General features: G+C 40.9%; 1 protein-coding gene across 4 annotated transcripts; it reads left to right on the plus strand.

The window, feature by feature from the left end:
- The first annotated feature begins 119 nt into the window (after positions 1-119).
- cdk11b (cyclin dependent kinase 11B) lies at positions 120-15,208 on the plus strand. 4 transcript variants are annotated; one of them, XM_086066958.1, is made up of 21 exons: positions 181-309; positions 1,914-2,022; positions 2,215-2,345; positions 2,582-2,721; positions 3,098-3,225; positions 3,302-3,440; positions 4,671-4,846; positions 5,352-5,471; positions 5,592-5,690; positions 5,791-5,973; positions 6,049-6,123; positions 6,641-6,852; positions 9,492-9,582; positions 9,677-9,798; positions 9,883-9,988; positions 10,071-10,192; positions 10,308-10,415; positions 10,751-10,867; positions 11,180-11,328; positions 13,408-13,597; positions 14,733-15,208. In XM_086066958.1, exons 3-21 carry the CDS (start codon positions 2,229-2,231, stop codon positions 14,823-14,825), a joined length of 2,487 nt encoding a protein of 828 aa, XP_085923084.1. In that variant the 5' UTR covers positions 181-309; positions 1,914-2,022; positions 2,215-2,228; the 3' UTR covers positions 14,826-15,208. The 4 variants fall into 4 exon arrangements, with proteins under 4 accessions (XP_085923083.1, XP_085923086.1, XP_085923084.1 ...); XM_086066957.1 differs by lacking the exons at positions 181-309; positions 1,914-2,022 and adding an exon at positions 120-172; XM_086066960.1 differs by lacking the exons at positions 181-309; positions 1,914-2,022 and adding an exon at positions 120-172 and having other exon boundaries at positions 4,710-4,846.
- Positions 15,209-15,926: the final 718 nt, after the last annotated feature.

Below are 15,926 nucleotides of genomic sequence, written 5' to 3' on the forward strand. Positions count from 1 at the left end.
TGCGCATGTATTTTGTACATTATTAATCTGTCAAAGACAATTGTCCACATTCCAAATCACATGGGGGCGCTCACACACTTCGCTGGTTGGTCAGCAATGTATTTTTAAACAAAACGAAGAAGAAGCGTTTTTGGATTTCCGGTGTACCAGAGTACTGCGGACCATATTCCAGGTTTGTTATGCACTACTTGCGCGTTTACAAATCTAAAGGTATCGTGTCCTAGCGTGTAAATTCCAGGAATGCAAACACGGTTGTTTACTCGTTTAATTCCTCTATTCGATGAGCAATAATTCCTCGTCCAACAATAAGTAAGCTTCATGTAATTGAGCCAAATGTCGCTCGTGCCAATGATTAGCTAGTTGACGTTAGCTGAACGTGTTTGCAGTGAGTCTACTTAGTGTTTTTTCTCTCTTACGAACTAAACCCCAAATAGTCTGTCGTTTTCAAAGACAAACCTTAAATACTTGCGGTACTGGATATCTGGTAACTTGGTAAATAATAAAAGCGGTCCTCGTTTTACGACGCTGCTGAACAGCACGCTCAGTTAGTTACTTTATCCGAGAGCCTCTCGTTCTACTCGGAATGAAGAATTATCTATAATATTTTTTTTACCTCCACAAATTAAATATGTGACAATAATAAAGTTATTCAATAAATTAGTTAGAGCTAGTTCACCAGACCTTAGGCTGCTTGACATCTTGAATCAATGAGTTGTTGTATGCTAAAGAAAAATAACAGGAGAGTTGCCAGTCACTGCAAACATATTCAATGATTGAATACATTAAGTGAACGTGCTAAAATTGACGGCAACTCATTTCCCCAGGTTTCTTTTTTATTTTCAGAAAATACGGAAATCTGAACGAAATACTGTTTATATACAATAGTTTGATTTCAAGCATGTAGCCGACAGAGGTGGCCAGCATCCTAAAGGAGGTTTAAAAAAAATGCTGTTTGTGTACTTTTGATTTGAGAGCAGCTTCAGTATATTTCTCACATTAACTTTTGTTTCTCAGCAAAAAATTTTTTTTTGTTAAAATACGACTTCAGTCATTATTTTAAGAGTGACGATATTGAAAATGACGCATAAGTGATTTTGAGATGCGAGTTAATTTGTTCAGTTACCACGCATGCACGTAACTCAAAAATATTAATATCTCAAATGATTAATATCTCTGTTCCTTCCCCCCTCCAAAATTGTAATGTTTTTCATTAAGGAAAAAATCACGCTAATATTGTACCTTTTAAAAATAAAAACTTACACTAATAGTATTAGAGGTGCAACAATTAATTGATTAATCAACAACTAACTGATCATCAAATTAATTTTGCACTTAATGAACATAAAGCGCATGAGCTTGTTTTGTGCATTTCTTTCCACACAAAAAAAACCTCACTTAAAATGTTGACTATATTACTTTGTATGTCCTGCATCTAATTCAAAATCTCCAAATTATTTGGCCCACTTCCTTTGCAGTATAGAGCAGTTCATTCTGCTTTGAAGGTACCCCCAGATGTATATTCCTTGTCCTACCGCTTGTCCAAGCCTCCATACGTGTTTGCAACACCATTAACTGTGTTAAATATGTCCATGTTTTTGGAAGAGACCATTTTAGTAACCCCTCATACACTTTGAACAAACTGTCAATGATTTTTATGTCGAAAAAAAATGCTGTTTGTGTACTTTTGATTTGAGAGCTTGGCAGCTTCATTATATTTCTCACATTAACGTTGGTTCTCAGCATTTGTTGCACCATTTACGGCTTAACATTTTTTCATCACATGGACGGTAATCATTATCATTCAAGTGTGTTTATGGTTACCTGAAATTCCTTGAAAGTACGTCTCAATGAACTGTCATGTTGCTGTTACTTACGTTTAAGGTGCACTTTGTTTGCTTGAAACCCTGACTTAGGTGTGCGCATACAATACCATCACCGCCGGGTCAGTTCCATTGTACGTTATGCTGAGCCAAGCGTTACCTGGATTCTTGCCAACTATCGGATGCTAATGTGCTCTTCTTGGTAATTAGGGTCACATCCTGTTGCCCATCGCTGTTCTAGATTTTATGGACACCCTTAATATGGAATGTTACTACAATGAAATCATTGTTCTGCTTCAGTAAGACTCTCATTAGTTTGATCAGGACCGTAATAATGACAATTTTTCTTTGCCACTTTTGTGATGATCTCTTGAAGTGTGTTGTTTTGATGCAGGTGGTGGAGAGTGGATGCTGATGGGGGACGAAAAAGAGACCTGGAAAGTTAAAACTCTCGAAGAAATACTACAAGAGAAAAAACGCAGAAAGGAATTAGAAGACCGAACCGATACCAAGCACTCTAACGATGTAAAGTATATCCAAAGACTAACGTCTTTATGTAGCTCATATCAGAAAAATAGTTGCCTTTTTATACATCATTGTCCATTTGCAAATATTTTCCACTTTCTATTTTGAAAACTAAGTTAACTGTCTGCTGTTCAAATTTATTTATATTTTTACTGCAATGTCATTTTGGATTCACAAGTTTGCTTGAGTTATTTTTTTTTAAATTAATCAATCATTCTTATTGGTCTTTACCACAGATTTCCCAAAGCATTGTTCCACAGGCGGATGCTCGGGAAGACAAACGAGAGACCCCGGAGGAAGGAGAACTACGGGATCAAAGGATGGAAATAACAATTCGCAATTCCCCCTACTCTCGTCAAGATTCCACAGAGGACAGGTGCTTGTACCAGACATCAGCAACACAGCTAAATACAGCAGCATAAAGTCAAAAGCAATACTTTCCATCAAACTGTTTAACGTCCAAGTTTGTCTAATTAAAACGTTAGTTTCTCCAAAATATATTATTTTATCAATCGATTTAAGCATATTTTTCCAGACAATATTTGTTAAACTCCAAATTTTAAAATTTGTGGGGATTGTAAGACGTGGGTAGGTACAATTGTTTGCAACATTTGGTTGTAAAATTAATCACTGCAATAACATAAAATATTCTATGGTGGTGTTGTATTAAAATGACACCATCTTCACTGTAAGGGTATCTTGTTGATGCGAAATATCTTACAATTGAATTTTGTTTGCATTTTTGAATACAGAGGAGAGGAAGACGATTCCCTAGCTATTAAGCCTCCACAGCAAGTTGCAAGGAAAGAGAAATCTCATCACAGAAAGGAAGAGAAGAGAAAAGAGAAACGACGCCATCGCAGCCACTCGGCTGAGGGTGGTGAGGAACTTAATTTCTTCCGTTTATAAGCCCTAAATATGCATCTGCATCTATTGATGGCGTATTGCCTTTACAGCAGGGAAGCATGTACGGGCCAAAGATAAAGAGAGGGAGCGAGATCGCAGGAAGCGTCAGTGGGAAGAAGACAAGGCCAGGCAAGACTGGGAGAGGCAGAAACGAAGGGAGCAGGCCAGAGCTCATTCACGCAGAGAGAGGTGAACACAACGTAGAAAAGGCAACAGGCTAAAATTATTATTTAGGAGCCGTGAAAGTTACCACAAGTCCCTGATGGAGAAGATTTTGTTGCATTTACCGTAAAGTTCAGACTACAGCGGTATGAAAAAGTGTTTTTAATAAATCAAATCACCATTTAAAAACTGCATTTTATGTTTACTTAGGTCAGTGGTGTCCAAACTTGGTCCTCAAGGGCTGAGTCCTGCAGGTTTTAGATGTTTCCCTGATCCATAAACAGGATCGTTATCAGGCTTATGCAGAGCTTGCTGATGAGCTTCAGGTTGACTGGAGAGGAGAAAAATCCCAAACCTGCAGGACTCGGGTTCTCGGGGACCGAGTTTAGACACCACTGCCTTAGGTTATCTTTGTTTGAGCTTTACATTTGTTTGATCTTAAACATGAAAGTGAGGGGAAATACTTTTTCACGGCACTGTATAAGTCACAACTTTCTCTCCCAGCATTAATACCTGCACCTTAAACAAGGTTGTGGCTCATTTGATCTGGGACTATCACGTTCTTGGCTGTTCTTCTCTCTCTAACTCGCCAAAAACATTTTTTACAGTTCATAAATTTGTCGATGAGCTCCATGTTGAAGTGTTAACTGTTATTGTAAAATATTTCCAAAAGAACAATCGCTTCTTATTATGTTGAAAACGTGACATAATTTTATTTATTTATCTCATCCATTTTATTGTGTCACTCGCAGTATTTTCACTTCTGTATTACTTTATGCTGTTTCTCACCTTTTTATTTCTTACCATAAGTTTGGCCGTGTTTTTTTTCTTCTCCGGCTCATGCTGTGTTTTTAGTTTGGCAGATAGCCTCTCATTTGGGCAAATGTTAGCTAAGTGTTCTTTTTTTATTTGCCAAAAAAGTTCTTCAAAGAACTTTCAAACACAGTATCACAGGTTTTACCATTTGACTCACTTAGATATACATATATAGATGGGCTAAAAGAAATAGCATGACTTAATAGCCGTGTGGCTTATAAATCTTGTGTGAAAATATTTGAAGCCAATTTCTTTTTATTTAGTAGATGCGGCTTATCAATGTGCTCAATAGACTCAATTTTACAGTCGTTTTAACAACGTTAAACGTGTCACTTGTTTAACATCTTTGTAGTCCTAACTTTGTGCTGCATGATTTAGTCGTAAGGTTTCTAATACACAAAATCTGCATTGACAAAACTGGGCTTCTGGTTGTCCGGACAGACCTCGACTGGAATCTCCTGGGTTTTTTTTGGACAACAGGGACCGTCTGGAACAGCAGGAGCGGCAGCGAGAGCGTGACAGAAAACTGCGCGAGCAGCAGAAAGAGCAGCGAGAGCTGAAGGACCGAGAGAGGAGGGCCGATGAGCGACGCAAAGAACGAGAGGGTCGACGAGACGGTCAGTAGTTGAACCAGCCAAGGTTGGCTCATCAATCACTTGAAGGTTTTATAGTAGAACTGTTAGATGTCTCAATTTTTTTCTAAACTGAGTCATTTGATTTTGAGTATTTGCAGAGAGTGAGTCCCAATCCGAAACCTAAGCAATGCATAAAGAAGTAAAAAAAGAAACAAAAAAAAAACACACATCCGAATTGTCTACATTTTTTACATTTGAATAAAAGTATCTTAACGTGATACCTTGTTATATGGCTATTAGTCTACTGCAGCAGTGGTTCAAACCAAGTAAACCAAATATGTTTCTTTTTTTACGGTAATAGCATATCTGTGTTGTTGAAACACAAAAAAAACGATGCAAAAAATATTTTTTAATATATGGTTTTAAATCAATAAAAGTACGGTAATCAGTGAATCAATTTGTCAATTGACATAATGCAACATTGTAGAAGTACAACTAGAGCACTTCACATTCAGTCACAAATAAAACCAAACTCTTTGGTCCACAGTGCCTTCACATCACCGACTATTACCAGACGAGTATGGTGAGAAACCGAAGCAAAGTCACCGCAGTCGCAGTCCTGCTCTCGCTCCTCGGGAGAAAACGGAACCCGAACTACAGAAACTTAGTGAGTTTGTGGCACAATATCAACACTTCCTTTCATGCTGTATCATAGAGATGCTGTCATGAGCCTTTTTTCTTTCTTTCTTTCTTTCTTTTTTTTAATTGCATAACTTGTGTTTTGCAGCAACAAAGGAGGAGAGACCTGACCTCCAAGACCTACTTTCAGACCTCCAAGACATCAGTGACAGTGAAAGGAAAACCAGCTCTGCTGAGTCTTCCGGGGGTAAGAGATGATCATAGCAAGAACAAAAGTAAACATGCTCACTTCAGGTGATCAGCAGGAAAATATAAGGCGCCTTATTCATTCACACATCTCTATCTAGTATCAAGATCTGGTTCTGAGGAGGAAGACGGGGAGGAAGAGGAGTCCAGCAGCAAGACTGATGGTGAAGAAGAAGAAGAAGAAGGAGAGGAGGAGGACGAGGAGGAGGAGGAAGAAGAGGAGGGGGAGGAGGAAGGAGAGTCAGTCTCGGTCTCTGGCTCAGAGAGGTCTGAGCAGAGTGCAGGTAATCAATGTAATAGGGTACAAGGTACTATAACTGAAAAGTGTTAGACTTAACATTGGGGCCTCCCTTTTACAGAAGAAGTGAGTGAGGAGGAGCAGTCAGAGGAGGACTTTGAAGAGGAGCAGGAAAATGGAAATCATATACCTGCAGGTCAACCACTGATGTTTTTCAGATTTTAGGCCTTATTTATTCTGTTCTGGATATTCTGCGCTATTGTTTTGTACATCAGACTTGATAGTCATCATTTATTAGATTGGAGTGGTCAGTCATTTAATAAATTACATTTGAATAACAAAATGTGCTTAACATGAACCACATGAGGGTTTTTGAAATACCTTTCGAGGACTCGTTGCTGCGGGCACATCTGTGATCCAAATGTAAACGAGAAGGCAGACCACTGAATGTTTTTGAGCATAGCAAGAGACGCCTGTAATCAATTTCAGATTCATTCTTTTACCGCAGACGATTTTACTTGCCTCAGTTTGGAAAACGCTGTTGTGATGCTGCATATTTCAGTTAAAAAGTAGTTTAACTCCCAAACCTCTCTTCAAGCTGTAATTCTTAGTACATGGTTATGTTATAGAGCATGATTCAGGTGCAGAATAATAAGGCCTCAGTCTTTGATGAAAATTGAACATGGTCCTCATCTTCAACCTTCATCCAACAGTACCAGAATCGCGGTTCGACCACGACACAGAGGAAAGTGGTGAGGATATGGAGGATGAGGAGGAAGAAGACGCAGGGGATGGTGACCTTACGCCTCAGTCGCAGACTCATTCACGCTCCCCAACACCGGAAGGAAACTATATTCCTGACTCCCCCCCGATTTCACCGGTGGAGCTCAAGAAGGAGCTGCCCAAATATTTGCCTGCTTTACAGGTGCATATCAACACATCACAGATATGTTAATGTTAGACTATTAACATATTTCCTCTCTAATAGATGCTCTACCTTAATTATTTGCATTCACATATAGCCAAATAAACCTTAAAATATTTGTGTATAATGTAGATTTTAATGCAGTATAATTGTATACCATATTTTTCTGAAATGGATTGATAACATCATTTTATTTTCCTTTGAAATGCTGAGTTAGAGTGGTGCCTTGACTTTCAAGGAACACAACTTCCAAATTTTCCTGGGATCTGAGCCACTCAGCTGTTTTTTGGGGGCTTTGTGAGCAGAAATTTAAGAGCAGAATCACTTCACAACAATTAGCAGTTTGGTAGATAGGGAATTTGTTTTTCGAAAAAGAGGTTTGTCCGACTCAACAAAAAGAGAATTACACGTGAATGTAAAACGACCACACAATCTTGCCTATGGGTTAGCAAACAGGATCTATAGTCGCGATGTCATAACCCTTTAAGCAACAAATATTTTGAACACAAACAAGGGAAAGCAACACCATGTCGACAGACATAAAACAATACTTATTAAACTATTCAACAAATTAATTGTACTGTATATACTTGTTTTTATGTTTAGTATTCTGACCATGTTGAGCGTTTATTACATTTGAAAGTGTACCAAATAGGGTTGAACATTTTGTAAGGTAATTTCTGGACTCCAAACCGCTACTTTTTTCACTTGCATTCGACCCTGCGGCTAATACAAAGTTGCGGCTTATCCATCTGATCACAAAGCACAAGAGCGTCAGGCAGAACAAACAGGTGGAGGAGAAGCTAGAGGCGTGGAGGTTTGCCCTGGAAAGGAGTGGAATGAAGGTTAGCCGTAGCAATACGGAGTATCTGTGTGTGAATGGGAGGGACCCAAGTGGAAGAGTGAGGTTACCGGGAGAAGAGACCAAGAAGGTGGAGGAGTTTAAGTATTTAGGGTCAACAGTCCAGAGCAATGGAGAGTGTGGAAAAGAAGTGAAGAAGCGTGTGCAGGTTGGCTGGAACGGGTGGAGAAAAGTGTCAGGTGTGATTTCTAGAAGAGTTTTAGCTCAAATGAAAGGAAAGATTTATAAAAACTGTGGTGAGACCAGCAATGTTGTTTGGTCTGGAATCAGTGCCACTGAGGAAAAGACAGGAGGCAGAGCTGGAGGTGGCAGAGATGAAGATGCTGAGGTTCTCTTTGGAGGTGACCAGGATGGATAGAATCAGGAATGAGTACATCAGAGGGACAGCACATGTTAGAGGCTTTGGAGATAAAGTCAGAGAGGCCAGACTGAGATGGTTTGGACATGTCCAGAGGAGAGATAGTGAGTATATTGTCAGAAGGATGCTGAGTTTCCAAAATGTCAGGCAGGAGGTCTAGAAGAAGACCAAAGAGGAGGTTTATGGATGTAGTTAAATAGGACATGAAGTTAGTTGGTGTGAGAGCAAAGGATGCAGAGGACAGGGTTAGATGGAGGCAGCTGATTCGTTGTGGCGACCCCTGAAGGGAAAAGCCGAAAGGAAAATAAGAATTATGGAAAAGAAAGTAGCGGGAACCCGGTGCGGTAACATTAAAACACCTGCGGTTTACAGTCAGGTGCGGCTTATATGTGTAACAAACTCGAGAGTATTCCCCAAATTTAGCTAGCACGGTTTACAGTCAGGTGTGCCTTATAGTCCAGAAATTACTGTAATTGTAACGCCCCCCCCCCCCCCCCCCCCCACACAAACACACACACACACCCCACACACCCAATATTGCAATTGTGATTTAATATACAAAAATGTTTCAAGGTCTTCTTACCTTAACCCAGTAAGGCCTAAAGCGGCTGGCAAAACATGCCTCTAAAAGCCCGAAAACCTGAAGTTTTCCTGGAAATTTAACAAAAAATTAAAAATTATTGATATCTCAGCTCCTGGCGCATATAGAAACATAACAAAAAAAATTCAGAGCTTACATCTGTCGCGTTCACATAAACAAAGTTTATTATTATAAACCTTCAATATATATATATTTTTAAATTAACAAACAAATGTCGCATCTGCGGGTATATAACTCCAAATATATTTATCTTCACCACTGTAGCGCAGTTGTAATAACCTCGGGGGATTGAGTGGTAATTATTCGTCGTCCATTCTGTTACAAAGCTGTCAAAATTCTCAACATCCTCATTGTCTACAAACATATTTCTTAACAATATGTCTCTGTCGACTCGTTACACTGATGCGAATTCCTCCTGCGTCATTTATTTAATAACTCCCGCGAATCTGCATCAACCACAAACGCTCAAACAAAATTGCAGAACATGCTACGAGGCCCACGTCACCCTCTCTTGTATATTCAGATTCATTTAGTCGGCTACGAGACCAAGAGTCTGTTAAAACAAAACAAAATGACATCCGCTCTCCCAGGTTTAAAGGGAGAAGCGCGGTCACACGCTTCCGTCCTTAATGGGTTAACAAACACAAGCAATAAATGACTCTGCATTACGGTAAACAATATCAGGTTTATTATGCATGAATGCTATGTACTACAATGCAAATTATTTTGAATACATTTTTCAGCCCTAATACCAAATAGATAATGTTCTGCATGCGTGTCGAGCTGTTCGTAATGTGAATTATGTTGTTGTTTTTAAGGGTTGTCGCAGTGTGGAGGAATTCCAGTGTCTGAACCGAATTGAGGAGGGCACGTATGGTGTGGTGTACAGAGCCAAGGACAAAAAGACCGGTAAGGGAGTAGATAGGATGTGGGCACACTGGCTGTTGACGTGGCAGCTCAGATGTGTCGACTGATGAAATATATGCTGCGCTCACGTTTACAGATGAAATCGTGGCATTAAAAAGGCTTAAGATGGAGAAGGAGAAGGAAGGCTTCCCTATCACGTCTTTGCGAGAAATTAATACTATATTGAAAGCTCAGCACCCCAACATTGTGACAGTGAGGGTGAGACACTGAGTTTTTTTTATTTTTATGAATACTTTTTCAAAGTCATGCAGTCCCTTTTAAAGTGTTTAAAACATGTTGTAGGAAATTGTTGTTGGAAGCAACATGGACAAGATCTACATTGTGATGAACTACGTTGAGCATGACCTCAAGAGTCTGATGGAAACAATGAAGCAGCCTTTCCTGCCAGGTGATGAATCGTCTTGATGATTATAAATGATGCATACCACATTCGCTACCTGCTGAAACGGCGCCGTTCAACCGTCTTGCAGGAGAAGTCAAGACGCTGATGATTCAGCTGCTTCGGGGAGTCCGTCATCTCCACGATAACTGGATTCTCCACCGGGACCTGAAGACATCCAACCTGCTGCTTAGTCACAAGGGCATTCTTAAGGTGGGTTGGCTTTTATGAAGCACACTGTTTTGTTCTGTAGCAGTACTACATAGAGTATGTTTGGGTTAAAAGACAGAAGAAAAAAAAAGTTTGTTAATGATATTGTTTACTGTAGGTCGGTGACTTTGGTTTAGCCCGTGAGTATGGTTCCCCCCTGAAGCCCTACACTCCTGTCGTGGTGACCTTGTGGTACAGATCACCCGAGCTGCTGCTTGGAGCCAAGGTAAAAGTGCATCTTCACCAGCCGCATGCACAGCAGCCACTTACGCTACACTGCAAATACTACTGCACTTTATAACCAAGGGATCATGTCGTCACCACTGATATTTTTACCCGCAAAATATATTTCCAAATATAAACCAACATCTGCAAATCACTTAGCTTATGGAAACCCAATTTTGACTTTTACACAAGATGATTTACACGTGGAAAAGGTCCAGCGGTCGTCACAGCACATCCACTTTCACAGGCGAGACAGACCGAGGTAGAAACGTGCCAGGCAGACTGTCTGCGTTATGTTTTTATGGACTGCCACTGAGTTTTTTCTCCTTCCTGCAGGAGTACTCCACAGCTGTCGACATGTGGTCTGTGGGCTGCATATTTGGAGAGCTCCTCACCCAGAAACCTCTTTTTCCTGGAAAATCTGAAATTGACCAAATTAATAAGATATTCAAGGTAAATGTTCTGAATTATCATCACCGTTAAGGTGTTTAGAGCCAGTAAATTTTGCAACTACGTGTCACAGTAGGTGAGCTCATGGTGCAGCTCTGCAGTGCGCCACAGGGTGGAGCTGCTGGATTTAAGCAGCCCCAGGGAAGAAACCATAACGGCCACCCTAGTTGTCAGAATGAGTTTGGACTGATTCAGGCCTCTCAAATTATCCTACAGTCATTACCTGTGATGAAGCTTTTGAGCACGTCTGCTTGAGTGGAAATATCCATCAGCCCTTTTAATAAGAGAGCCATGTGTTGTTTGTGTGGTCTTTAGGATCTGGGGTCACCCAGTGAGAAAATCTGGCCAGGCTACAACGAGCTTCCTGCTGTGAAGAAGATGTCTTTCACAGAGTATGCCTACAATAACCTGCGAAAGCGCTTTGGTGCGCTGCTATCGGACCAGGGCTTCGACTTAATGAACAAGTGAGTTATTTTAAAGCTCTTTGTTTTCCCCATTTTGAAGGCAGCACTGTGCCCCAAACCAACACACTGCTCTCTGACTCGCTGTGGAAGTGTAAGTTTGGACTTATATTATGGTCAAACACGATGAAAAATATCATACATATGTGGTAGTTTTACATGATGACGTGAAGTCGAACCTTCACTGACAGTGGTGTAGTCGTTGCTGACAGAATACCGAAATCAGATGTGAGCCACAGGCAAATATCAAACAAATACGTCAGTTACAATCAGCAGGATTCGGCAGTGGAAAAAAGCTCCCTCACATCAATGCATTCTTACGTTGCTCTTTCCTTCGGTGGCTCCAGGACTTTTTATTCGCTCCGTGCTTTTCTGGCCGCCTCACTTAAAACATGACAACAGTAGTGGCCCGGTGATTCATCAGCATGCCTCTGCTCCATCCTCATGTTCTGTTTCGCAGATACACTCACCATGGTGACGCTCCATACTAGCAGGAAATGTTTGTGCAAACATATACTTGATAAGGGACCTTTTTGGCCCCAAGAGCACTGCATCTGGGGAAGTCATGTTGTTGAGCAGCTGCAAAGGAAGAGAGACATTCCCAGATCTTTACACCCACCCACAGAGACATTGCATGCACCTGTAAAAGACAAACCTGCACCGTGCAGTCTGAGGATCGTAGTTCACTGGATATTTTGGGCTCCCTTCCCAGCCGTTACAAAGACAGCCAGGAGAGATTCAGTCCATGTGAGGTCAATGATTAAAAAAAATAAAAATAAATTCTTGTTCGCAAAGAGTCAAAAAAACTGCTGAATAAATGTTGAAAGGTATATGTTGGCAACTAGATCGCACACTGGTGCCAGTGGCGAATGCAGACTTTTAAAGTCCAAGAAATACTTTGATAGGGAGTTGGGTTCAATCACAAGTTAACATTCAAGCGTTAACAGAATCTCCAAACTGAAGTATTCCCACCCTGATGTAAAGAACCTCCAGAGCAGTATTTCCATCAACATTTACAGTACAATAGTGCTTCATAAGGAAAGAATTGTGTGCGCAGCTCCGTGAAAAGCGACAAGCACACAAGATTGCGTTTTGCGACCTGGTCCACATTTGTCATTACATCTCATTTGGGACTGTTTTGTCAAGTCAGCATCAAGTGTGTGTCTGAAACCGATATGGTCTCATCTCATTCAGACCTTATTGGGTCACCAAAATAGGCAAGACAGTATATTTAAACTCAAAGGCTCAAATGCTCTGGTTGGTTTTACAAAACAACAAATAAAGTAAAATAAATAAATAACAAACTTGAACATGCCATAGGTTTCACATAAATACACATACTTTTTAGAGTGACAACTTGTCATTTTTGACATTTCACTTGCAGTAAATGTAGCCATTAACACAAGACATATCAGTTATAAAACAAAACTGTGGCAGGACAAGTGAAGCAACACTTAATTACTTAAACCACCTTTGTTGCCGCTCGAGCACAGATTAGGATTTTCATCCGAGTTAACAAAATGTGACACTGACATGGCTCCTACTCAGGTGCATGTAAGGTTTATGAGGTGAGGTCAGACATTTCCCCCCCTCCATGTATGAATACAAATGTACTAGTGTTGCTTAGTTCAGGCTATCTCAAGTAAAAGAGCCACTGCTCACCCTGCCCCACTTTACAGTGGAGCCAAATGGCGAGTACAGTACTGCTTTTGTTACCATGACGTCCAGGGGCGGAGCTAGGGTTCTAAAGCGGTCTTGAGTGAAGATCAAATTGAGCCCTTATAATGAATAAAAGCATCTTTTGCATTTTCTCTAGAGGTAGATGCACTTCATCATCAAGATACCTGACTACACTTTTTGGTTACTTTAGCTTCATACAAGTGTCCGCTTGCAGTCTTTCTGTTCTGAGCTCCTGTTTCTATGGCAGTGTTTTATTGAGTGAGCGTCTGCATGAACGTGGTACGCCTTAGCTTGTGTTGTTTTTCTTCAGGCCACAAAGAGGACTGTACTGACAATAAGAGGGTAATAATGGGATGCCCTGGTCGGCATCTCCTCATGACGTGACTGTTGATGGTCTTCCAGATTCCTTACCTACTGTCCCGCTAAGAGGATCCTGTCGGACGAGGCGCTCAAGCACGAGTATTTCCGCGAGACGCCGCTGCCCATCGACCCGTCTATGTTCCCCACGTGGCCGGCCAAGAGTGAGCAACAGAGGGTAAAGAGAGGCACCAGCCCTCGGCCGCCCGAGGGAGGCCTGGGCTACAGTCAACTGGTAAGGCCATTAAGTTGCACTTTCTCCATTACATAAAGCGAGTAGGCTTTCCGAAGGCTGCCTGTGTTAAATAGATTAAAGGCCGACAAGCCTCTGCTTTGTGTCTTGCCTAGTTCCTCCTCGTGTTTTCCATGATGCGCAGCCTGACGCGCTTAATGTTTTCAGCAGTGGTACTACCCACAAGGAAGTTCAATTTCCAATATCGCAATTGTACCTTTTGTAATAGAAGCTTCAAAAGAATGTCTTGTAATAAGAAGAATGATTATAGAACTGATCAATTTCTGTTATAATCAAAATACAGTGGAACCTCTAAGGTCAAACGTCATTCTTACTAGGTGCGTTAAGGTCCGATTTTTTCCGATTGCAAAACAATTTACCCTTAAAGGGAAGTCAAACCAAAATCTTTCTTTACAAAAGTTGTATGTGCCTCTACTCGTCTAAACACTCATTCTGATTAATATAGCGTTTGTAGAATATGAATAGCAGAAAAATCTACCCTTTTTTATCCATCTCAAGTGTCAGCCATTTTGCTACTTACTGTCGACTGAAAATTACGTCACAGTTGCTCAGGGCTCAGGTAATGACCAGTCTTGACTCAACTTGTGAACTTAACATGACCAAACACAGAAACTGGTAGCCCCTGCGAAGGCTAAAAATGGGTTTATTTTTTCCCCCTTTATTCATATACCACAAATAAAAATTCATCAGAATGCTGTGTTTAGACTACTGGGTGCAAATACAAGTTAAAACTGTAAAGACATTTTTGGGGTTGACCCTTTGAAAGAAAATCTGTTCCAGGGTCATACTTGTGCCATCATAAAATCCTTTATTAACTACACACATTTTAACAAGTGTAAAAAATATATATACTAATTAACTAAGTACGGCAGGGTGTCTTGCTGTGGTTAGGGTCATCAGTAAACATCATTGGCAGAACTACATGTTAGGCAGGAGTCGGGCTGGGCCAGGCCAGACCAGGCCGATGCGCCCAAGTCAAAATGCCAGGGCCGTTTTATTTATTTTTTTTGTGCCAGTTTTGAGTTACAAGCGTGGTCATGGAACAAATTTGTCAAATTTCAAGGCACCACCAGTCCCGCCCCCCCAATACTTAACCTTCTGGTTCATCTGTCTGCAGGGGGATGACGACCTAAAAGACACGGGCTTTCACCTGACCACCAGCAATCAGGGAGCATCTGCAGTCGGACCTGGATTCAGTCTGAAATTCTGAGCGTGGCCCCTGGTTGAGAAAGAAGAAGAAGAGCGCATGCACGGAACGTTGCCACTGGACTGAACTGCAAAGCAGATCAATATGTGATCAACGCAAACTGTTGACGAGGACTGTCTCACAACAAGAATGGTGGCTATGACGTGTTCCAAAATGTTCCACTTTCCTCCACCTGTGTTACCATGTCCAATGTGGTAATTTTAGGAGTTAGTTTAGTCTATTATTTTCTTCTTTTTTACTTTTTGAGAGAGGTTCAACTTTCTTGAACGGTTGTGATGGAGCTACTGGTCAGTGTTGTGGAATTTGTTTTCCATCTGACACAACTACTCAAAACTGTCGTTGATAAGGGGATATTTTTTACAAGAAATAAAAAAGGCTAAAACTTTGTTTTGTAATTGGGTTGCTTTGCCAGAGCGGCGGGTGGAAAAACACCCCGTCTTTTGCCGTCCAAGGTGATGTCATTCTGCTTGTCGCCATGCAGCCTTTGCTCTGCCATTTCTAATTAAATGGCGCTTCAGTGTTGGAATTGAATAAATCAACTCTTGGATTCGTGGCCCGCGAAGAAAAACTAAGCAGCACATGTCTGCTCAGTCCAAGATGTAGTGACACTTTATCAAAACAGACAGACAAAGAAGTCAGTTATTAGGTTTGATCGGTCTCCCTCCAGTAGAGCTCTTCTGTTTAGTGTTCCACCTGGTGCGTTGAAGAAGAGCAGCTGGTGGATCATGTGACTGATGGTGTTTGGCACGAGACCATCAGAGGAAAGCAAGTGAGGCGTGTGAGGTGTTCCACATGTGCTTGCAGGTCCAAATACTGTACATGATTCAAAGGCCAAAGTAAACACTGCTTGTTCTTGCTTTAAAAAAACCCTTTTGGCTGAGTGTGTACATTGTCATACGACTCACCTTCTCTAACCTCGCAAAAAAACAACAAAAAAACGTTGTAGACCGATTGGGTTGGTGGGGGATGGGCTTGTTGGTCTCACTGTTAACTTAATCCCTTTGTTGCATTTCATGTAATTTGAATGAAATCACAGGGATGAGTTTGTTTCCGTATTATCAAGCTGATTGGTATGTAATATTAATATAATAGATGTAATATTCT

This window comes from Leptonotus elevatus, chromosome 2 (assembly GCF_054856555.1).
Source record: "Leptonotus elevatus isolate MCC_2025b chromosome 2, RoL_Lele_1.0, whole genome shotgun sequence".
NCBI classification, from domain to species: domain Eukaryota; kingdom Metazoa; phylum Chordata; class Actinopteri; order Syngnathiformes; family Syngnathidae; genus Leptonotus; species Leptonotus elevatus.

Bases quoted from the DNA above. Each gene is read 5' to 3' on its own strand.
- cdk11b (XM_086066957.1), top strand. From the start codon at position 2,229: ATGCTGATGGGGGACGAAAAAGAGACCTGGAAAGTTAAAACTCTCGAA. The intron at 2,346-2,581 runs GTAAAGTATATC...TCTTTACCACAG, and splicing joins ATACCAAGCACTCTAACGAT to ATTTCCCAAAGCATTGTTCC. The intron at 9,989-10,070 runs GTGATGAATCGT...ACCGTCTTGCAG, and splicing joins GAAGCAGCCTTTCCTGCCAG to GAGAAGTCAAGACGCTGATG.